The sequence below is a fragment of the Corvus cornix genome, chromosome 6, assembly GCF_000738735.6.
Source record: "Corvus cornix cornix isolate S_Up_H32 chromosome 6, ASM73873v5, whole genome shotgun sequence".
NCBI classification, from domain to species: domain Eukaryota; kingdom Metazoa; phylum Chordata; class Aves; order Passeriformes; family Corvidae; genus Corvus; species Corvus cornix.
In genome coordinates this window covers 10,135,968-10,160,267 of record NC_046336.1, presented here as the reverse complement: position 1 = coordinate 10,160,267, position 24,300 = coordinate 10,135,968, and the positions used below count along the sequence as shown (strand labels likewise).

The following is a 24,300-nucleotide window of genomic DNA, read 5'->3' as shown; positions in this document are numbered from 1 at the left end:
AGTTGTATGCTATACATATGCATATATATTTTCATATCTTATTATAAATGTACATGTATCATAGACACCCTTTTCCATATCTGTCATACTAAGTACTTTTTTGGCAGGTAGCAGAAGTTATGGAAACAATTAAAATTCCTGTGCAACACTGGATTACTTATTTGTTTGGAACAGTGGGTGGTGTTACAGGGAGGGAAAAAAAGGCAGATCTGTACTTCAAAACCAAAGTGTAAAAGCATTCTGGAGTGGTTTTGCCAAAAGGTCTTTTTGTCAATTTGTGTTTGAACAGAAAGGTCTGAGTATCAGGAATAGAGTTTTGGGGTTTGCACTCTGGTGTATCTTGTTAGTAAATATTTGAGGAATTATAGAGCTGCAGTTGTTTTTATGACCAGTAACCAACAGGTGATCCTTTCAAGGCAATACAGTGTATGAGAACAGAGTTCTTAATTGCCCTGGAGTGTAAGAAGTTGTTAAAGTTTAGAAACTGGTTGTTCTCTGCTCTGCCTTCACTTTAATCTAGTGCCTGTCTGACTGAGAGATTAGGAGTAGCAAAAAACCCAACCAGTTTTAAGGAGCTCATATAGTAGCTGGGCAATTTAATTTCATCCAGCAGTGAGTATCTTGATCCAGAGAGTCTGCACTGTGTTTTCCTGTGGGTTACATGACAGGTTGGTGGCATGATTTGCTTTGCAAACCTGTAAATGAGTTCATGTTTGTGAATCTTTTAGCTGTGGTTTCTTTCTCCACCCTTTTCTTATGAATAAGCTTGAAAAATATTTAGGACAAGATTTCTCTGGACTTGCCATGTCTGATGATATCTTTTTTAACTGTGGTCTTTGTATATATGTACTTCTAAAACAATTGGGAGGTGTGGTGCAGTGAGCTTCCTTGGAGGGAGGAACACTGTTAGTAAAGATTACTGATTCTGTGAGAAGAGTCAACTACAGAAAATGCTGCAACTAACACTGTGGCTGGGAGGAGTCTGTGGCTTTCGTTTTTAACTCCCTTTGGGTTTTGCCAGTGACTCGGAGCAGGGAAGTGTTTGGTCAGTTGTGGTGTAACAGTGAAAATATTCTTGTCTTCCTGACAGCTACATTTATCAATATAGTAATAAGTTCAGTGTCTTCAACAACCACCTGACCTGCTACATGAGGAAATTGTATGCAGTTAATAAATACTTTAGATTGTTCTGTATGTGACTGACAAGCCATAGTTGACTAATGAAATACAGGATTTGGCAGTACTAAAGCTCGAGACATCGTTGAGTGAACTTTGTGTAAGAGTGGGTTCATTCAATAAAAAATAAAAGGAGCATTTAAAGAGCCTTTTATTCCTTTCATAAAGATGCTTTGTGCTGTTGCAGTTGTGTGTTTGATAGAATGGTTGGGGATGGATGCTGCAGAAAGTTGTCTTGTAATTTGAGTGTCTTCTATTTGAGACCTGCATGATTTTTATCTTCGGTGTTGTGACATGACTGGTGAGTTACAGTTTCTGTGCTTGAATGGAGTTTCCCACTATAGTTAGTATTGACGTATCCATAAATGAGTCTGTTAGCATTGGCCATTCTGCATATTATGGGATGGATTGGGGGTTTGTTGGTTTAGGATTTTTTTTTTTTCTTTTTTAGGAAATGAGATCTGATTTTGCTTCTGCTTAAGCCAAGGAGAATGCCAGACTCAGTAGGACTGGGCTCAGAGTTTTGAGTATATGTTGGCAGCTAAAGTGAACACAGCCACATGGGGCACAGGGCTGATTCTGCTGTACCATGGTTCCCTGTACCTTTGAGGTTTTAATTTTAAGTCTGTGAAATAAAATAAATTGAATGTTTTGGTTTGTGGTTGAGTTTGGTTTTGGGTTGTTGTTTTACTTGTTGGTTTTGGGTTTTTTTATAGGTAGGTAGTCTTGATGTGTTTTAGCACATGGCTCTAAAACAGTTCGTTGCTGGTCTCACAGTCGCGGCAATTGTTGCGCTGTAGTTCCTCAGCTCCCTTTACTGTATCAAAGTAGTTCAGCCTCTGTGAGTATGTGTGCTAATGGGTTTTTATAGTGTGTGAGTAGTAGTAGACTAGAAACTCTCCCATATTAGTCATTGCAGTGTGATAGATAATAGAGAAGTCTGTTCTCATTTAAAGCTATAGCCGAGTGCATGAGGCAGCCTTCATTAATATATACTGCAACTGCATCAAATTTCTTCAATTACATCAGAGAGATTCTTACGATAAAGGCATGACCAGCTAGTTTTAAATTGTCTGTTAAATTCAATTTCCTAGTATCCAAAAAAAAAAGTACCCAAGTATTTTAAAATACATAAACCGGGGAGAAGAGATGAAAAAAAAGCTTCTAACTTCCAGTAGATTAATCATGCTTTCAACATCTGGAACGAAGGTTTTTCTTAAACACAGTTTTGAGACATGCAGTATTAATCCCAAAGCTTTGTGAGGGCATGCAGAGCTTAGCCTAGGAGGCAGATACTGAGTTCTGGCATTAGTTTTTTTTGCATTGTTTCCACATTCTGGCACTCCAGTCCATTTCCTCGCCTCACTGAGCACTGAAAGGGACATAAATTGACATAACTAGATTTTTGTGACTGGGGCAAGGGAAGCAGCCTGAAAGATAAACTTTAACCTGTCATCCTGTCAACAAATTTGCATTGTTACAAAAGTAAGAATTTATACATCATGGAGTCAAGAATAGTATGTAGGGACAATGCATTAAGATAAAGAAAGTGCATATCTGAAGTTATATTTTTTTCAGCCTAAAAATAGAGTCTAAACATCCCACTGTCTGATTTGCTTTTCCATAAAAAAATTTACTTTTTCATTTTTCTATCATAAAAAAAGCTTTGAGTACTCTCACTGGCCTAAAGCAGGGAAGTTTGAACTACGACAAAAGTTAATGGGAAAGTAATGGGAGAATTTGGCCTGTCCCTGTAGTTTTGGGACTTCAAGCTTCTCTAAGCAGTCTATACTGTGTCTTGAGCATGCTGCAGTTCAGTTATGCAACCTTGGGAAATTTCTCTCCCTCTGAATGCACTCTGCCTTTATTAAGGCTAATGGGAGTCATGTGTTCATGTCAGTGGGAAAGCAGACCCTTAAAAATCTTTCTGGTAGATTTGGTGGAAACAGAGCTCACGTTCGTTATTTCTGTTCTGGGCAGTTGGATGTCTCATTAGCGGAATGTTAATGATGTTCAGTGAACTTCATTATTGGACGAGAGGATGTGGTGAAAATATAAAACAAGTGACTTTTCAATCTTACAATTTCCTGTATTGTTGGATTAATTTCTGCCTGTTGTGTCCTTTCTCCCATCCCAGTACTTACACATTATTACCTGGAGTCTGGTGGATGTGGTACTGGGGGTGCTTCAGCCCTGCTGTCGGGGCTCTCTGCCCTGAGCCCGTGCTATGTTCCCCTCTCCTGGGAAACTTACAGAGCAACCATCAGATTTTCAATCCTTCTGCAGCTTCAGGCAGGGAGCAGGTTATAAACATCCAGCAGGTTTTAGCCGTGGGACTGTCAATGCGGTATCTTTACAGGGACCGCCATGTGTGGAGGGAGCAAACACGGCTTTGCACAGCCCTGCGGGGAAGATGGCAGTGAGACCCACACCATCCCTTCACTGAGCAGATGTTCCTGCAAGCCCCCACTAACAAAAACAAACCCACCATCTCCCCGCCAAGCCGCAGGATGGGCTGGCCCCGACGTGAGGCCGAGCCCTTGGCCGGCGGTGGGAATTCGCTTACCCTCGGAAAACGCGGCCTTTCGTTTTATCTAGCCGAGGCAACCGCAGGGGAACAATGGGTTATTAGAGCATTGGAACAAGGCAGGCTTTGAGTGACCCCTGCGTTACTGTGTTGTGCAGGCGAGGCTAAAAGGAGAGATTGGCGGCCCTCAGAGTTAATTTGGCAGCTGGTGCGTGGGGGCCTGGGCTGGTGGTGGGTGTGAGGCGAGGGTGGCCATGGAGGGAGCAGGGAGGGCTTCCCCTCAGAGCTGTCTCTGGGAAAGGGGAAGAAGTAAACACAGAAACAGAGAGCTGGCAGAGTTAAAAGTGTTCAGTTCGCTTTTTCTTTCTAGTACAAAATCTGTTTTCCTTCATTCTTCAGCTTTTAAGACAAAACTGTTACCTTGCTGATTTTTGTCGCTGTGACAGTAAGAGTGGCTGGCAATGGCTGAATGGCAGGTGAAGTGTCCGGTCACAAGCAGAAAGGTGCTGGCCTCCCCAGTTTTTCATGGAATGGCACAGACAGGCTTTCATGTCCCGTGCAAGGTCTGAACGTTGTGATCTTAAATGTAGCGTTTGGAGGTGTCGTCCTCCCTGAGGCTCGTCCTCCCTGAGGCTGTGCACATCTGTAAGCAGTTAGGTAGATTATCCCATTGACATCTCAGAAATTACAGTCCCAGAATCACAGAATAAACTGAGTTGGAAGGGACCCACAAAAACCAAGTCCAGCTCTTAGCCCTGTAAAGAAACATCCCCCAGAATCACACCACATGCCTGAGAGCATTGTCCAAGCACTTCTTGACCTCTGTCAGACTTGGTGCTGTGATCAGTGCCCTGGGGAGCCCGTTCCAGTGCCCAACCACCCTCTAGGGGAAGAACCTTTTTCTCATGTCTAACTTTCTGTACTAAGAATTTGTTTTTCCAGAGGAATAAGGATGTAGGGCAATGTTTTAATCTACCAGCAAGGTATGTTCCATCTATGTGTGTTGCTGGTCTTAAAGGTGCACTGTAAGTATAAGCGCTCAAATTTCAGTGCTGGTAAAATATGTAGAGCTGCAGAGTGGACATGAATTTTGAGAAAATCCAGAAGGAACACAACATTCAGATGTTTGCCAGTAGCAATACTCATCTTTTGTAAAGCAGAAACCAGTTTTTTAGTTCCTCAGCTTTCACTTGCACACATACCCCTAAAAACAAAAAAAAAGAAACCAGCCTTCCTGATAACACTTGAGACTGTCTTGGGTAGAATTTTCCTGCCTCCAGGGCTGGAGGAGGAGCCCATCCAGTGAGTTATTTGTAGGTCAGTTGTCTTTCCATGATGAAGAATAACAAGGTGATGAAACGAGCTTTATCTTCTGCACTGGTGTATCTATTTCATGTTGAGATTTTATGTGTATGTTTTAATGTGTGTTTTCTCAAAGCATGTAATAATGAAGAATTGTGGCATCCCCTTCCTGGGTAGTTATCTACTCAATATGCAAATGTATTCCCAATGCCCTGAGTAGAAGCCTGCTGGAAGCCTCCCAGTCAGTCCTCACTGAGCAGTTCCTGCATTGCACCTGAGTGTCCAGAACCAAAGACTTTGCTGTCACTTTGATGGAAGCAAAACAGGCTCTCCATGAAGGAGGAAATATTTAATAGTTATGATGTGCACATATTTCTTTTTTCTTTTTTTTTTTTTTTTTTTAATCAGTTGGGGAAAAACAAGCGAGGGCAGCAGCTGTGCCATGTGAGCGAGTGTGTCATGAGCCTGCTGGGCAAGGCATAGTGAAGGGCATTATTCTGCTGGGAGGTTGGCACTGGCCATGGCCCTCCAGAGTTGCCACAAAGGATTTTCTGTTCGACATCTAACGCAACAAGCACATTCATATGTTTGCAGAGGGTTGCCATGGAAACCATGTAAACTGTGATGCTGGCAGACAGAGGCAAAGGTTATACTATTGTAGAGGCCCTTTTGTATTCTCTTTAAATGTTTCAGAGCAGCTATATTTCTTAACTGATACTCTCAGCCTATGCAGCAATTTGTTCAGATTTTTGGTTTGGTCTTCTGTTTTTCCTCCTTTTTTTCCCCCTTGTTTTTTTCATGGCTGTACTGAGGAGGTCAGATGAGAAGTAAGAATAGCAATGAAAATGTGGTACTCATTTTTATTTTTTTTACATAGGATCACTTGAGTTTCATTATTTGAATTGATTTATCTTTCTGTTAGTGATAATGATGCAATTGGAAATGGAAGAAGAAGGCACAAAAAAAGAGAATTCAACCTATTCTGCTCCTACTAGTACATTTCTCTTTTTTTTTTTTGAGTGCTTTCATTGCTCAGGTAGAACTGACTTGGGTCATTGCTCACCAGCACTTGGGGAATTTTCAATGCTGGTCTCCTTTCAGAACTATGAACTTATGCTATTTATAGATAGCAGTTTTAACACTGGCTAGTCTTTAGTATGCTTTGAGGGTTCATGCGTTTTTAAACTTACCATACTAATTTGAATTTCCAGACATACCTATTGCTTTGTTCATGTTTCAGGAAGTACTCCCACCATGGCCACAAAAGCCACTTATTAAGATGAAAGAAAATTTTTGGCTCTTCTATAGGATTATCCAAGTCCGTTTTGGTTGTCCATGTTTGCAAAATTATGCTTGTTCACAGGCTCAGCTTAATTATTATGGGAGGTTATTTTAAATGACTGAACCTGTGTCTGGGCTCATGATGCAGGTCAGAGAGAGGTCCAGGTACTGCTTGTTCACCTGCTGCTCTATGAAGATGAGATGTTACCTGATCACGCTGTGCATGTATTCATTCCTGCCACTTAACTTTTGAACCTATTGGTTACTTTAAGCCAAACTTGGTACAAAAGTAAAAACATAATTTGCTTACGCTTTACAGGAGTTGAGATCTGGTTAAAGATGTAGAATTTTGATGCTGAGCAGCATCCTCAGTACTTAAACAGCAACCTCAGTACTTGAAGTACAAGTTGTTCAGTCCATCTCATTATAGGGTACTGACTAAAAAAATGTCCAAGTGTAGATAATTAATGGAACTCCATCACAAGTTTGCAGAATCAAGAGACAAACTCTTCAGTTTTCAAGACTAAAACATACTTTGCTACAAAAAGGGCAAAAACCTTCTAGGTGTATAAAATATTACCATCTTTAATAGACAAGTAACCTCAAGGCATTGTGTTTCTGAGCTTGTGAAAGTGCCGTCACAATTACACAAGGCAGCGCTTAGTAATTACTTTTTGTGGATACAAGGATAAAACAGCCAACTTGGAGAGCTTACTGTTGAGGGTGATAGTTTCTAACAGAGAATGAAAAGGTGGAATGTGCTCTTAGCTCAGGATGGCTGCTGATTTACTTTTGGACAGCCAGGCATGCACCATGCCAGGAGCGGCCAGGAAGGGATGAATTTGTTTGTTTACTTATTTCTCGTGTTTTGCTATTTATATATCAGATGTATCACATCAGATGCTTCACATCCAGTGCCTCGTGAATGTGATGGTTAAAAATAACTTCAAAAAACTAAACTGTCCATTTTAGTCTTCTAGAAACCACTGGTCTTCCAGTCCAATATCACACAGTTACAAACAACACGTTGAATATGACATGAAAATGAACACAGGATAGATGTAATGAAAACCTTTCTTCAAGTTTCATCCAGCATAACTGTATAATTGCACTCTCTGAGGGACGGGGGTTGTCTGCCAGGTAGGAGCATTTCTCATTATGAATTCCAGTTTTCTGAGTTTGAAGCCAGAAGTCTCAAGAAAAAGTCTGTTCATGTAGCACAAAACTTTGCATGCTTTCATTGCATCATACTGACTGCTTTGCAGTACAAACTTTGATTAGTTTTGATAATTTATCACAGAGAGAGAACATGTACTGGTGAGGCAGGCCGAAATCAAAATTCCATAGCAATTTGCCAGGGAATTAAAAAGAACAAAATTATAAACCCACAGCAACCCACAAATGGCATCTTACATGCTTGTTTCAATGCACACTGGAAGCATCACTCAATTTTAAGATAAAAATAGAAATCCAGCTATCTCCCTGCCCAAAATAATGCAATAAATTAGCAAGTTGGAGCAACACATCTTACAAGGAAAAAAAAATCTAAATACTTGCCAACTCTAAAAGGAGCACCTACTCCTACTCTTCCAGACTCCTGAGACCAGATTAATCCTGCAGATTCCTTTTTTCCTCTTTGGATTAAGAAATGAGTTCCAAAGAATGATGTGGTTCCTCCTCATCCCCACTGTGGTTAAGGCAGAGCTCTGGCTGCACTGGGTCAGTGTCGTCCTCCACAGCATTCCAGCATGTCTGTGAGAGCTGTCATGAAGGAGCCCTTGGCAAGCATCTAATCACCTATTATTCAGCACTTTATTAATCAAGTTCTGTGGTATTTTTTTAGCATGTTCTTCCACTTATACGGAGATCTGTAAGTCTTCGAACAGTGTTAGGTCTTTACAGATGTTTATAAAAACCCCACAAAGCACCCAACACAAAAGTGAAAAAAAAACCTGAAAGACCTAGAAAATACATTACTTTATTTATCAAGCAGATGTAAGCTCTATATCCTCAGACATTTTTCTGTATCATCGGTAATTTTCTTATGGTATAAGCTGGAATGCTGTTTCCCTAGGATGAGTTCCATGAGTTATTCAAATATTCAAAAAAAAAGCATCGCCAAAACTCAGAACACAATGTCATTTTTCTAAAAATTGCTAATTGATTTTTAAATTTGTTCCTTTTAATTCTTAATGTTATGGTTGAGAGAAGAATTTGCCTCTACATCTCAGGCTCTGAACTTCAGCCCATGGGTAACATGTCAGATACTTCCACTCAATATAAACATACATGGGTTTAATTGCAAACAAGCAAGTAGCATTTTCAGGCCAGGTTTACAAATGAGCTTTGGAAATTAAAATAAAACAATTCTTATGTATTTAGTTTTATCTAGGAGACAGATCCATCTAATATATTTGTTGGCTTCAGAATGTTCTTGAAATTACAAACAAAAAAAGCCAGTAGAAGTCAAAATTGAAAGAATTGTTTGAGGAAGGATTTGAGGGAGAGTCTTTAGTGTTGCATGTGACTGATCAAAGGCTGCACATGCCTTCAAAATTATAACTGAGAGTCTCTGCAACTGTAATTCTGAGTTACTGGTGCTGCAGTTCATTCAAGTCCCTGGTTAGAGGAGAAACCAGGAAGCTCTTCTTCCCTTGCATGACAATGCTGTAGTATAAAGTAAGTGTCTTCTGAAGCAGTCTGGGGTGGATGATTGCTTGTACCACTTTGGCTGCTGGGAAGTTCTGTTCCCAGTATGTTGGACCATCTCCTCTTTAGATATGAAATATTCATGCTTCATGCAACTGAGATCAAAAGAGAGGATGGTTTAACTCTCTAGGACAAGTGTCCGATGTCAGCTGGTTTTCCATTCTAGGAACAATCAGAGATGTGTGCAAGTCCCCATGATTTTGTGTAGCATGCCAGGGTGCATCCATGCTCTGTAATATCAGAGTAGTTTGTTGTGGAGTGTCTTTTATTTTATCCAAGTTTCCAGAGCTTACAAGTAACGATGGAGGAGGAGAATTACAGGATAACAGTAGATAATTGCTTGCTTGCCCTGGAAAATAATAGTAACCTAATTATGAAATATTTATATATTCTGCTTTTGACTTTAAAAATACTGCTCTTACTACTGGGCTTGATGCTGACTCACCCTACTCCTCACTGTGTGTCTTACCAAAGCTTTTGTTAGTAAATCTTCAGCACTTGTTCAGGGATGTGCTGGCTGCTTCTCTGAGCACATCTGCTTCTCTGTTCAGTGCTGTGGTTAAGTCCAAAGTGCCTCAGCCATCAGTTAGGCTTGCTTGAAATTCAGTGGAATAGTTTCCATTCCTGAAGGTGTGGAAGACCCTTGGCTCTCTAAATTCAATTTGCTTTTCTCATACCATGAGTAAAAGGTGGCAGAGACAAGAAGGAGGTCAAATTCAGGCCAAGTCAATTGAGATTGATGTACATATTTATATAGCTTAAACTTTAAATGCAAATGAAACTTTTTTGCATTTGCTAGTTGGGTAGTTTATTGGGGGGAGGGGGTTAATTATTTTCAAGCAAGCTGAAGACAATATTAACCATGTGACTACATACAGAAAAAGTGTTTCTCACCACTGTAAATCCTAGGGATTTCCCTGGGAAGGATAATTAAAGCAACATGCTGTGAACGCAGCTAATAAAGTAGTTGCCTTTTGAACTCTTGAGTAGGGCAGCCAGGCCCTTGTGGCCCTGCTCTGCTCCACACTTTCCCCTGCTCTCCACCCCCAGATTATTTTTAACCCAGATGCCTTTGTGTAACCACTGCAGACTCAAGCTTCATGGAGAGGTGTGCTTAGCACAAGTAGGGAATGGCATTTTCAGAGGTGGGGGACTGAAGCACGTGCACTGGGAGGGGCAGGATTGCCTCGAGGCAGCCAGGAAAACATGAAAAATTGTAGCATAAGGTATGTTTAACTTAAGTCCTCTAAAGATGATGATTTTGTAAGTATTAGGGATGCAACTATAACCTCCATCAAATTCTGCATGTTTGCTAACTTTTCTCATGTTATGTTTTGACAGTCACAAACATTTATTTGTAAATGCACCAAGGAAGGGAAAAAATTGTTCCTTATGCTAAGGCAAAACTAATTTTGGTAATGGAGAAAAAAGAAAGTCTTCGAGTCTTGAATGGGGTGAGAAAAGACACTCTCAGTATAATCTGTGAATAGTTATTTACAGTTTTTTGTCCCTTATGCCATCTCATGGCTGATTTAGTCCTACTAACAGAGCCTTCCCTCTACACCTCAGTTTGAGCTTGCCTTTTTTAAGCATTTGCTAGAATAAGGGGATAGCTCTTTTCTCACAACACCTAAGGTTTTTTTCCTTGCTCATGGCCAATCAGTGGCAATGTGATTGCTGCACAATCAGGCCTAGGCTTGGCTGGCATTATTTGTCTCGCACTTCCATCAATCCCTAAAATTACTATTTGTAAATGATAGTTAAAAACCCTAATAGAGCCATAACATTCCAACTAAGCCTCCTCTTATGCAAAATCAATATATGTTGTTGTGCTGTTTTATTTAAAATATTTTGAGTTTTTAACTATACCTATCATAAATTAGCTTTTTTGAAATGCTCTTGTTTTCTGTTAAATGTGAAAATGATGTATAAGTCAGTAAAATGTTAAAATTCCTTTTTTGTGAGGCTAGCCAATTTATTTTGACATAGTCAAGCTGATATTGGTGTATTAATGTGACTTATGTTATTGCTCTTCATATAAAATTTATGGCAGAGTGATTCAGAGATCCCAAGATGAACTGGGGAGACTTGTTCAGGGTGTGGTGCATAATATTAATGAAGATATGATTTGTCCTGAAGACTGTATGATCGAAGACCTGGCACAATTTCATCTTTTCCTCAAGTTTCCAGTTACAAATGTCCTACTGAGATTAGCTGTTGGCCAGGTTTCCCAGCTCTCACTTGTGAGTTATGGAGGGCGTTGAGCTGCAATTCTGTATGGTCAAGTGCATGGTGGTGGTCTTAAATGGTGTCTACACAGAGCTGTCAGGATTTGATGTGAAGAGAGAGGAGCTCCAGGGGATTTGGGCTATAAAAAGGTTTGGCTGCGTGCTGCCATACACAAGATCGATCGTTCATGTAAATATTTGTAAAATCCAGCAGTTGCCTTGTGTCGATCATCTGGATTGCCCACCGTCACAGCCTCTGACCCGCCAGCAAAACCCAGGAGGCAGCTGCTTTGGCCATGGCATTTCTCAGGGTAATGAAACTGCCATAAATCACAAAGGCTTTTCGTGTGCCCCAGGATCAATAAGAGGTGTCCTGCTCTCCAATGTCACACGTCGTACCAGTGACCCAGCAGGGCTCTTCCAGGCTGCTGGGAGTAGTCCTTGTTACTCCAAATGGCTCTATCCAGGTTGATGTGAATCAATGGATTTTAAAAAAAATTTTTACATGACAGACTTGTTTCTTCTGCTCCATAACCTTATGTAGATCTGCATATAAAGTGGAATTATTTTCCTCTGCATCTGTGCAGGTCAGGGACAGCCCGAGAAAAAAGTCACCAGAGGAAGCTGGAGACTTTACAAGAGAGGGAGAGTGTTGCAAAATATGGAAGGCTGTGGCTGCAATCAGCTTTTCCAGTTAAGTTTTTTTACAGAGAACTTCTTAGTTTATACTGTGGAAGAACCCGGGTTTCATGTTTTTCAAATGACACAGGGACATTGTTCAGCCATTGTCGATGTGTGTGGGTTATGTGTGTGCCTACTTTCACAGCTTAATGCGGATAAGTGGTACCAGAATGTAATCTTTTAATTTAGCTCTCTGTTGTCTACTGACTCGTGAAATATTTTTAGGTAACTTAAGCACAAATGATTATGTAGATAAGCAAAGGCAAGTCTTTAAAAATAAAAAAGAAGTGCTTTTTATTGTCACTTGCGTGAATTGTTTCACCAATAAGCTCTGGATTACTCCTCTGCTACTTATCTGTAATCAGTTTGCTTGTGTGACTGAGTTTATTCTGACTTGTATGATTTGTGTACAGAACATTGTATTCTCAAAATGTTCGTATTGTCTGCGCAATCTTAACAATTTTTGTGAAAACAAGAGAACATTTTATGGAGTGAAATGAGGAAACCTGTACACTGCTGACTGCTCAGGTGTCTCACAATGCAGTGATGGCAACAGCCCAGTTATGTACTGCCTTTCCTTGGCACAAGAGGTTCCGTAGTGGGCAGGGTGGAGCCTAGATCTGAACTCTCAGGGTTGTGCTTTTCAGACCAGTTTTGTCTTTTATCATACCGACTCTCAGAAAAGGGTGACTGGATAACTTGCTTATCAAGGGTTCCCTCCCTTTTTTCTCCGTGAAAAACTCACGCAACATTGAAGGAATAGCAAAATGTGAATGATTAAAGTAGTTTGGGTCTACAGGGTTAAGCATGCAAGTTCGTTTATGAGACTCAACACATGCAAATAGCATTTATGGCCATGTGGTAGAGCATATTGGATGCATCAAACCAGCATTCTAAGCTCCAGAAGTTTTTTCCCCACTGCTTGTGCTAAAAAATGTTGGCAGGCCAGCCTGCAAATGTGGAGGTGCAGACTGCACCTGCTACAGGCAGAGTGCATTACAAGAAGCCTTCCTTAACAGAGAAAAAACATCACCCCTGCAGTTGAAGGTAAAGCTACAGGCCTCAAATTCTCATATTCTGTGTGCTTGTCAGCAACCCACTTAGTTCTCACTTCTTGACAATAAGTGTGTCTGGCTCAGTTCCAGTTTACACTGAATAAAGTGTGAGTTGCACAACTTGACTATTTGTGTTGACTTCAACATTGCACCATATAATTGGGAAAAAATAATGCTTTAGATTTAACACAGCAATACAGAAACAAGGTTCAAATGTACTCTAGTGCTTATTTCTTAGGAAAAAATGTGTCTTGTTGCCATATAGTCTCTTTAATGTGGTGTCTGAAAGAGATGATAATTTTATTAGCTTGCTGTGTTTAAAAGCAGAGGGACTTAAATATGCAGTGCTGGATTAGACTATTTGATTAGTAAACAGTTCGGGCTGTAGTATGACAAATTGTTTATGGCTGCATTGCTACTGCAAGAAATGGTATTAGACACTCCTGTATCATCCTTATCTTTATTTCAGAACAAGCATTCATGTAGATATGCAGTTAACTGGCAGGGGAACTGATACAGTTGAAAATTAATCCATTAAAAAAAAAAAAAAAACAAAAAAACCTTAAGAAACCCTTACAAGCATTTGCTGGTATGAATCTGAACATGTGTTAAAGGGAGAGAGTTTGAATGGCTGGGCAGGTTAGGGGGAGGTATGACTACTTTAATTTTTAAATGCAAATTAATTTGTGTCAGTTTAAGGGTGTCGTTTGGCTTAAGTGTTGGTGTATAGAATTACTGTGTATTAGTAAAATGAGTTTATAAAATGTTGAACAAATCCTACCTAAGTATTTTCACCTCCACAAAATGAGTTTAGAAAATGCTAATGTCTGAACACACATCTTACTCACCTGAACAATGTGTAAAGTAAGAAAATCCCAAATCCATTGTAACATTTTAAAAGGAAAAGAAAATTTGTCAACTCAGATATTTATGGTATTTGATGTCCTCATCAGGTGAATTTCAGAATGAGTTTAATTTTGAGGTGCTTATCCAATTTTTTTTTGCCTTAGAGGAGTTGCAATTATTCATTTCTATGTCATCACTAAAATGTATGGGAGGGAGGATGAACAATTGACTTTCTAGTCCAGAAAATAGCGTTGGTGACCCTCTTCTCAGTCTGTATTCTCCTACCTATTTCCCCATCCCTCTCAAGCATTCTCCCATATTCCTGAAGTGTGTGTGTTGCTGCCAGCTGACGTACGTAGCTGACAGTGTTTGCTAAAGCCAAGTCTTTGATTCAGACTGGAACCTGTTTCATAGGGAGGCTGGAACTGAGATCAAGAGACGCCCAGTTTGCTTCCAACAAGTCTCCTGGCAGACAAGATATTGGAGGGGGGTGGGGGAGAGAAAGAGCAGACTGTTCCTTAAAAACAAGCAGGCGAGAAATTGCAGGAGCAGAACAGCTCAACGTGCTCCTGAGAAAGGAACCGCTCAGATGCGGCGCAGTCCAGCTCGAGTGCTCAGACCCCAAATCAGTCGCACCAGTTAATGATGCTGTGCACACACTGCTGGTTTGCAGTGCTGGGAACTCTCAGTAAGATGGATTGCACTGCATAGAGAAAATGGAGATGTCTGAAACCAGCCAGAAAAGATCAGCGTAAAAGGTAGGTTAATGTTCTGTTGCTAGGTGATCTAATAATTTGGTCCCTTTTCTGTTACTCTGTCTGGTGGTATTTATTTTTATATACATTCAGTACATTATGAAAGATATAAATATATCAAGTCAGTGCTTTCTGGGGGGCTCTTTCTCAATATAAATTTTTCTCACATTTGGACTCTTGCACTTTTGTTTTACTTTAGTACTTCTTGTTTCTCTGACCTCATTATTATTTTGAGCTGGTTTTGTCATTTGACATTGAAAATAGTTATTGCAACAAAAGCAGCACAGCAGGTTACTTAGACTTTACAAAGTGTCAGATGGGGATGTTCAGGATGTAATGTTGCAACCTAAAATCAACAGTCCCAAGTTCCTGGAATAAATTAAAGCTTTAGTTAAATAAAACTTACTCCTAAGTAGAGAGATACACAGCTTCCTGACAGAGGGGTATGTTCTACTTTCTCTCTGTAGCCCAGTTACGGGTATGAAATACAGAACAGGATATGGAAGCCAAGCCCATGAGCTATATAAGGCATCAAAGCATGGGAGGGCACGACCTGTTTTCTTTTGTATCAGAATTCAGTTCAGCATGAACCGGGAGGGCAGAACTAGGAGGGGGAAGTGGTGTTAAATTAACAAGTTACGTTGTAGCAAGAGCTCGTAAAGCCTTTTTGTTTCCCAGGTCCTTAAAAGTATTTTTAGGGGAGGTGAGGATTCCGTGTAACAAAAATGTATCCATTCTGACTTTCTCTTCTTGTATTGGCCCCACATTGGAGCAGTTGAACCATCTATGGGAAAACTGCTCTTCTCTATGCTTTGAATCTCTCTTTAGCGTGTCAGCATCTGCATGTTAGGCCAAAATGTGGGCTAGAATGTGTGTCTGAGTGGAGCAAGAGTGATGGCTCTCACCAAGATAGAATCAGATCTGCTTATGTTTGACTTCTCTGTGTATGTTTGTCCTTTCTGACCAGTCAAGATATAGTGTCTTGTTGTTATAGGGTCTCTCAATTCTACCTGTGCCTCAGTCTCTGTAACCACTCTGGAGCATGTGTAAGAAATGCTAATTAGTACTGTACAGGAAGGTGGTACCTCACTTTCTTTAATTCATAAACATCATTGGAGGGGGTGGAAGCCAAAAGTAGCCTTGCAGCAAAGTTGGTTTCTTCTCTAGGCACAAGTAGCACACACACACACAAAAAAAGAAAAGGTGGGGGAGAGGATCCTCTGTCACAATTCATAGATGTTGAGGTCTGGTTTTCTGTAAATATTTTTGTGTTATTGCTGGTTCTATGCTGAGAAGAAGATACTTATTTTTTAGTTCCCAAAAGCTGACAGCATTTTAAACAAATATCCCCTTTCTTAAAAAAAAAAAAAAAAATTAAAAAAAGTCTGTAGAAGATGCAAATAAATAATAAAAGAATGGTTGATTTGTTTGAAAATATTCCAGGAAACAGTAGGGGTTATATGAGAGTCAGCCTGGGCTCAACAGGGCAGGCATTGAACCAGATCTAATAAGAACAACTGGACCCAACTCCCATATTATGTTCAGTAATGGAGGGCTTTTGTACTACAAGGACTTCAATGTTGTAATTTTAATGGCTAGAGGTAACAAACCGGGCTGAAAGGAAAGAGGAAAAAAGTAAAGTCCAAGGCAATTAGAAAAATCTCTTTTCTGGATTTTGGGTATTGCCAGTCACATTTGTGCCATTTTTACAGATGAATGGGCTTTTCTGTCGCTGTAAGAATGAATTGTAAAGTAATGGACTTGAACTAATTATGTCCTATAAACCTATAATAATAACAATAAATGTGTTTTGAAGTTCAGACATGCGTGTAGTTGATCCAGTCAACTGAGTCGATCAGCAGCTGAGCAAGTCTCCTGCTTGGGGTTAAAAGGATTCAGGAGCATTTTAGGGGAAAAAATGGTCAGATAAGACAACTCCTGGGAAGGAGGGAAAGGGCAGGAGTTACAGCTGGTCACCAGTTCAAGCAAGGTTCTTGCTATCTACATTTCTAGACTGCTTTCAGTTACCTGCAGGTGCTGGGAAGCGTTTGTTCTGACACTGAAAAGGTGTCTGTTCTGGCTCAGATGGAGGTTCTTACCCCAACACAGATGGAGAACAGTGGAGGCTGACAGATCTGGTCTCAAGCTCTTCATACCATGTGGCATTTAGCCAGTGATCTCATGGTCTTATGTTTTCTCCTGATGCTTTTTATCTTTTTCTTCTTAAACCTCACGATTTTCGGCGGGGGAGAAAGAGAAAGTACGAAAGGGAAAGTACACACAGGGCAGAGGAGGGGAGACATAAGACATGGTTGCATTTATAAGCGTATTTTTTCTAAGCTGAGCAGTGGTCAGATCCCCAGACACCATCCCAAGAGTTAATTATTTAGAAAAACTTAAGCTCCTTTTATACTTCCATCAGATTTTTCCCAAACTCTCACTTCCTTGAAGCAAGGTCCTTGTTTTCTCCCCAGCATCCCCAAACTGATCACACATACCAGGCTTCCCAGCAGTCAGTCAGCAAATGCTGAATGAACTACTGCACCCAAGCAGCAAATGCAAAACTCACCAATATGTTACCACAGCCTCTGGAATGAAGCCATGAGAGTTCATGGAGCTTGTCTCCAGGATGTGAATTATGCATCGCAGAACATGGTAGGTTCATCCAGCATGCCGGGTACCTCGTACCTCCTGGGAGCTCTGTGTGTGCAGCTGGATGATGTTGCATCCCAGATGATGTTTTCTTTCTCTCTCTCTGGAAAAAAAAAATGGCAGAAAGAACAAAACCAATTAAACCTGTAGTAACTGTTTTATTTCCTCTCAATCCCAAATTTTATCATGATTTGTAGTATACAAGAAAGGCGTAGACATGGTTTTCTTGGCTCCTACCTGGTAATGCTTTCCCAGCTCTGTAGGTGGCGTCTATCTGGAGTTTCATACTTGGTCACAGGACTGCAGTGCCCCAGGATTTCATCCTTGTGCTCTCCCTTGCAGGTGTCAGCAAAGCCGTTTGGGAATCAGTGTGGGAAACTGGCTGAAAACCAATTTGCATCCTCCTGCCAGCCTGGGTCGTGGCGTGTCTGCACAGCAGAGGGTGCAGCACAAGGACTGAAAGGACTTGCTGCTGGCAGAAGGAGGGCTTGGGTTGTGCTGAAGCTGGTTTTAACAGGGCTGCCCAGTGTTTCCCGTGGGAAATACATGAGATTATAGTGGAAGCAGTTCAGATGCTCCACGTTGGCTCACTGTTCACAAAATACCCCTAATGGTAAATAGCAGTGACACAAACGAGGGATGGGTGAACTGTGCCACAGAGCAAGGACACTTTGATCCACTGATACCAGAATGTCAAAACATGCTGTTGAACGCTGCTTGACTTGAGGTTTTTTCCTCTGAACATGTGAATTTACATACCAAATATTTTTGCATGCAAATATTTTTATATTAAAGATATTATTGACTGTAGATATTTGCATGTTAAAACGTATTTTCATTATACACTATCTCATCCTTCAAATCCTGTTTCTCTTTGTTCCTTAAATCTGAGAAAGTGTCCCTCTTCAGTAGCTTTTGAGGAATGCTGTTCCTGAGTGTGCTTTTGAGCCTGATTCTTTGTATGAAAATTCAGATGTCTGCTTCTTTTTGATCCAGTTCTGTTTGTGTTTACACAATGCTTATCAGGTTTTTTAATGAGATTTTTACGGTGAATACATGAAAGTATTTTTGATTGGTTTTTTTTTTTTTTTTTAACGTAATGAGCTTCAGTGAGAATCTTTGCATACAACTGCACACAAAAGGAGAAAAGCTAAAGCTCAGCTGTTTGCTGTGGATGTGGCTTCAATGCCATGTAACCCAACATGCAACCTTCTCTGCAGTTCCCTCAACATCTCTTAAGTGTCTCATGAAAGAGCAGGCACCAGCTGGAGCCCTGTGGAAATTCCCTGGTGGTCTTTGAATGTCCTGAAGCCTTTTATTTAAGCTGGGGTTATGAGATGCTTTGAAAATGCTGTAATTGAGGAATTTCTTCATTCAAGTTGGGAGATGAGCTCTGAGCAGATATTAAGCAGGCCTTGTCTTCTGGGTGTTTGCTTGAACAGCTCAGGAAGGAGAGCTGTGTAAAAACCTCAGGAGGTGATAAGGGCAGTTTAAAATGATACAGGAAAGTTTGTCATAAAATGCACAATGGTAATTTCAAATGTTATTCTTAATTGTATGCTGTTGGGGTTTTATTTTACCTTGAATAGAGATGGTTGTGCACTATCAAAGAACTTACTAATGGTTTTTAAACAATTTTCTAGAATTTTTCCTAAATTTTCTAATTGTGGTAGTTATTCACTGGTTCTCCTTTCATTTTAGATGATCTGCAGAGATGAGGAGGGACATTTAGTTGTGTCCAGACTTGGAAGTTGTATGCACTGCCCTCTTTGAATTAACATTGTTCCCTGTTTTCTGTTTGTTTCAGGGGAAGCCTTCCATCCACAGTGTTGAAGCATGAGTGCTGATGCTAGCCAGGTGGTGATCACTACTCCTCCCCCGGCCACGATGCCTCACAAAGAGCGGTACTTTGATCGCATCAATGAGAATGACCCAGAGTATCTCCGGGAGAGAAACATGTCCCCTGACCTGAGACAGGACTTCAATATGATGGAGCAGAGGAAGAGGGTCACCCAGATACTGCAGAGCCCTGTGAGTGCCATTAATGGGGAGTAAAAAGGAAAGGGTGTTATAAAAAAAGAAATCTGTGTCACAGCTAGGTAGAATATCTCTGGACCATCTTTTAAGAAAAGTCACTGAACAGATTATCTGGCATTTTGTTGGCATAGTGGACAAGCAGCCTTTATTGTGTTGTTTTTTGTCCTGATACTTTTATATTCTTATGGTTCATTGCAGTATTACAGAAAAATGTGGCTGGCTGCAGGGTTCCTAATTAAAACTTAGGGGCAGGGAAGAGAGTGAAGGAGTCACCGGTCAAATGGGAACAAATTAGGGCATTACGTGGTGTTCTGCTTTCTGGGTTTGAATATTAACCTATCATTTGCATCAGGAATGCTTTAATTAACATTTATAATTGGGTTAAGTTTGTTTAAAAGCTAGACTATGTTCTTTTTATGTCCTTGAGGGTGATTGTACCCCTACTTGGCCATATTAGCGCTCATCTACTGGTTGTGTAAGTTGAGTACTTGTGTAGACTACATATAAAACTATTAAATCTATTGAACCACGCTCATAGTAATTTTAATTTATATTTTAATACTTGTATTCTTTGAGTTTAACCTGATGAATACATTGGAAAGTAATACTGTTGCCTTTAGTATTTTGAAGCCGTAGGGAATGAGTAAGGCCTGTGGGGTGATCTTTGGGGGTATCCGGGTGTAATGTGAGTATTGAGGATAATGGGACTGGGAAGGGGCTAAGCAGCTTTACAGATCCTTCTGTCTTCAGTTCCTCTGTAAATTGGGGTGCTTCTGTAATTTTTTTTGAAGCTTTTCCATATGTAATGAGATTGCAAACAGCTGTTAGTAATCACCCTATTATAGTCATCCATGAATAACAGGATTGTTTGCTAAAGTGTTGTCGTGGAGTGTCTCTTGGATCTGTGTGTTGCTTTGAGTATAATGTGAACCTGTTGACTAAGGAATTTATTATTTTTCAAGTCAATTTGTGCAAGCTTGGGTTTGCAGCCAGGCTCTTTTATAAAGAAAATAAGGAGGTACTGCATAATATTTTAATCATTATAATTTTATGTTAAATACTCAGCTGTAAAATGTGATCAGAGTCTACTCATTCCTGTTCAAATACTCGCATTATGAGCAGCCAGGACTCAAAGCAAAGACTGAATCTTCAGCCTAACAGATAAAAATAAGTGGGAGAGATCATTTGGGTTTGTTTATGGGGATCGTTTTTTTGGTCCTTTTGATGACAGTATTGAATCTGATGAGCACAACTATTTCATTAACATTTTGGGGCACCTTTTGCCGAGTCTGCCAGATGTAATTAATGTCCTTTTGCTGCAGCCTCTGTGTTGTTTTTATTACTAGATGCAGTGTAAGGATGCAGATTTTAGGAAGGGGCATGAAGAAGGGTATAAACCCCTGAGTTTAGGTTGCTGTTTTAACAGAAGATTGCAGGACAGAGAGCTGCTGGGCTGCTGCAAGAGAAGCTGAGCCAGCACTTTTTGGAAAGTGACTGTTCAGAGCTGCCAATAAGTTGCAAGGTTTTGTTGTGTAAGGGAACAGTTGTCCAAATAAGCCAGGGGCCTGCTGCCTGCTTGGCTTACAGAGAAATGGGAACATGGGAGCTGAGTGTGTGATCAGGCACGAAGAGGAGTTGTCTGAGCTCCCATTTCCCCTCAAGTATCGCCTTTTATCCTCTCTTTTCCTGATACAGAAAATTTAGAGGAACTCTGCTGTGATTTCTCACATGAGGAAATGAAAATATTTTTATACAGTATCTGTCTCCAAATGTCCACCAAGAGAATTTCGTAATTAATTTGGGGGTGAAAGGTGCGGCATTTTTTCCAGGCTCCAGTTGCTGTGTGCCAGTTCCTGGGACTGAAAACATTTACCTTGTTCTCCTGAATTTAAAATTCATCACAAAATGGACAGAAAGTATTGTTCCTGTTGCCAGTCTGTGTAACACAGGTTGAATTGATGAGTGTTGTCCATAGTGTTTTTGTTCTCTAGCTGCAGAATTACATTGTGTTAGACATTTTTATAGAACTTAGTTGCTTTTCTGGACTATTCCACTTGACAGAGAGAATATAGTTTGAAGGTGTTTACAAGAAGAGGAAGAGAAGTTATGAGACACAGTTTAAGGAAGAGCTTGCTTTGCTTGTAAATCTTTGCCGAGTCTTAGATATAGAAATGCATATCTTCACCAAGCCTTGATAAATGCATTCAGATCAAAGAAATAGTCATTGACTCCTCTTCTGGCAAGTATTAGGAAATATTAAGTGTATCTAGCAAGGATAGTAACTGTCTTAAAAGTACACAAACATGTATGGAGTTGAGGTGAGCTTTGAACATGCGCTTTCTGTGAGCAAAGGTCCAAAATTAAAGGGTTAATCAGTGTCACATAGTAGGAAGCTTAGGTACTAATTTAATCTGGCTTTATTAATGAGCTTTTTTCTTTCTTTCTTTCAAGTAGGAAAATCTAAATCCTTCAGCAAGAAAATAAATTAGAGAATATATTTCAGGAACCACAGTATATTTTATTCAGTAAGGGCTGTTAGGCCTGTAAGGGCTACAGGTCTGACCACACATCTTCAGACATCAAGCTGCTGCATCTCTCTGATGTGCTGTTTGGTGCCCATACTAGTGTGCAATCTGACTACTCCTCTCTGATGTGCAATTTCCCTTTCCTAAATTAAATAATTTAAAAGCTACTGAAAAGCTATTTCCATGTTTGCTAATGTCTTCGAGTCTGTTCATAATAAACCTTAAACAAATCAGAGTTGTTCTCTGACCATTGCCCATGGAGAATGTCCTGACATTATCAGTTGAGTTCTCAGATGTGTTTGCCTAATATGCATGTAGCTCCTGAGCATCTGATAGCCTGGAGAATCTGATAAACTGAACACATTTGCTGTTCTGTGTATGTTAGAAAGGTGGAAAGAAATTAAGATCAGCTGGGCCTGAGCAGCCTGATAGCATCCAGAAGTACTGCTGGCCAATCTTTAGCATAAAGCCATTTAGGGTTATTTTTGTAATGACTTCAGTTTCAGAGGATTCAGGTAGCAAGTTGTTATTTTTAAAGGAAAGGTACTATATTTATGCAGTGGACTAATTTTATTGCTTATTAGGTCCAAGATACTTGCACTATTGATGCCTTGAGAGGCCACCTAAAACAGAATCTAGACAGGAGTAAGGGAGTAAGGTCAGTATTTATTTGAAAGGCCTTCAAAGGTACACCCAGAGCCAGAGGCTATTCTCAAACTGGACCTAAGATGGACAACAAGTCACGAGTTCTTCACACTTTTATAGGTTTGGTTCATTTGCATATCAGGGTTAATTCTCCAGTTAATGCTTCCATTTAATGATGTAATTTCCCCTCAGCTTGCCCCCCTCTCAGAGGCTTTTGGTTTATTCTTTTTGGGCCTAGGATGATCTGGTTGTCCTTGAAGAGCAGGCCCAGAGAGGCTTTGTTATGTCTACCTGGCACGAGAGAGCAGAAATTAACAGGCTTCAAGAAACTTCAGAGTTACACACTAAGCAGCACAGGATTTGAAAAATATAAAAGTTAAAACCTAGGGCATTACTATAATATATCCAAAATCTGAAAAGATATGTTGGTTGTTTTGGGGTTTTTTATATTTTCCAACTTAAGTCTGCAATTAAAAACAGTTTTGCCTGTATGCTAAACAGTCATATGTTGCTTGTTACACAGAGTAACTATGTCTTTCACAGAGCAAAAATATATTTGCTGTACCATCAAATCCCTTATTTTAGTTATGGCCTTTATTCCTTCCAGCATTTCTCTGATGCCATCACCGTAGCAACCAGAAACTCTTAAAACACTCTTTTTAAAAAAAAGGGCAGTGGTTGTGCAGTTATGGTGTTTGTGAAAACTGAACAGCCAGTTCAGCACTGCGGAGCTGAATGAATATATAGATTGGAAGAAAATCCCCACAGCCACTGTGAAGCAGGGAAGGTGTTGGATGTTTCTGCAGGCAGGCAGCAATGCCACACTGCTTCCAGTGCAGAGAGACCATGTGAAGCAATTATCCACCCAGCAGAAAAGCTAACTACAGGCTTCAGCTAACGGGACAGTGTGTGTAACCTAACAGGAAATTAGGATCAGGGCTTAGATTGCACTGAGGAGTACCTTACATACCTTTATATTGGTGTATTGGAAGGAAAGCTACAGGTGAGGGTGGAAATTGAAGAGGATGCATTCTTATACAAAAATATGCTTTTATATAAGATATACTTCATTCTTTTTACTGATGTAAGAAGTTGTGTCTGAAGCAATGAGTGGAACAGCTGTTTCATGTAAACATAAAAATGCCTGGTTATTGGAATTTAAATGTCTAATATATGTTTTTAATTTAACAGTGAAGTTTTGTGTGGCTTCTTGAGACCCATTGGATATGTGTTTGCTATTTTTACGTATAAAACACAGCTATTTGGAGCTTGTTTATTTTTTTCTTAAGTTGAGCTCTGTGTTGGCAGGATCCCATCAGGCTTTATTTCAATTTCATGCTGGATCCAGAGAGTGTCTACCAACCCATCACGACTCTTCAGGTTGTTCAGGGCCATTCTGGCTTGACACTGCCATTGCAGGAAGGTTCCGGTCAAGCTATACAGATTGCAAAATTTTGGGGGGTTATGCTGAGGTTAAAAATGTACTTCTCTACTGTGCCTCCCTTCCTGCCTTGTATATGCACACACCCCCCTGCCTCCCACACTAGCTGGTCTTGCCCAAAAAAAGTGGGGAGATAACTATACAGCTTAGCAACTCTTCTATTCAGGGGTCTGCCTTAGTATGCAGCATGCAGGCAGATTTTTCTCCTCAAAAACAAGCAATCCCACCTACACTTGAGGTTTTTTTTCTGGCTATGTTATTTTCAAACCATCAGGACAGAGATGAAGGATGATGTAATTTATTTTTTCCGTAGCTTTTGCAGTTGTTTAGCTTACTGTATTTTGTATCGAGTGAGCATCCAGTATTTTTGCAATACCACTCCCTTTTTGGGGAGTTTATTTTCTTAAAAGTATCAAAGTCCTTTCAGTTCCTCATATGTT

At 40.2% G+C, this 24,300-nt stretch overlaps 1 protein-coding gene across 6 annotated transcripts in view; it reads left to right on the top strand.

Annotated features, from left to right (window-relative positions):
• Positions 1–24,300, top strand: part of ADD3 (adducin 3) — a 93,430-nt gene that overhangs the window by 49,294 nt on the left and 19,836 nt on the right. For 4 of the 6 annotated variants that reach the window (XM_039553886.1, XM_039553891.1, XM_039553888.1 and 1 more), the window contains exon 3: positions 19,020–19,243. In XM_039553886.1, the coding sequence (XP_039409820.1) occupies positions 19,049–19,243 (195 nt within the window). In that variant the 5' untranslated portion in view covers positions 19,020–19,048. Of the gene's footprint in view, positions 1–1,456; positions 1,478–14,273; positions 14,564–19,019; positions 19,244–24,300 lie in introns of those variants that run through there. The other 2 variants (XM_039553890.1, XM_039553889.1) reach the window with 2 other exon arrangements.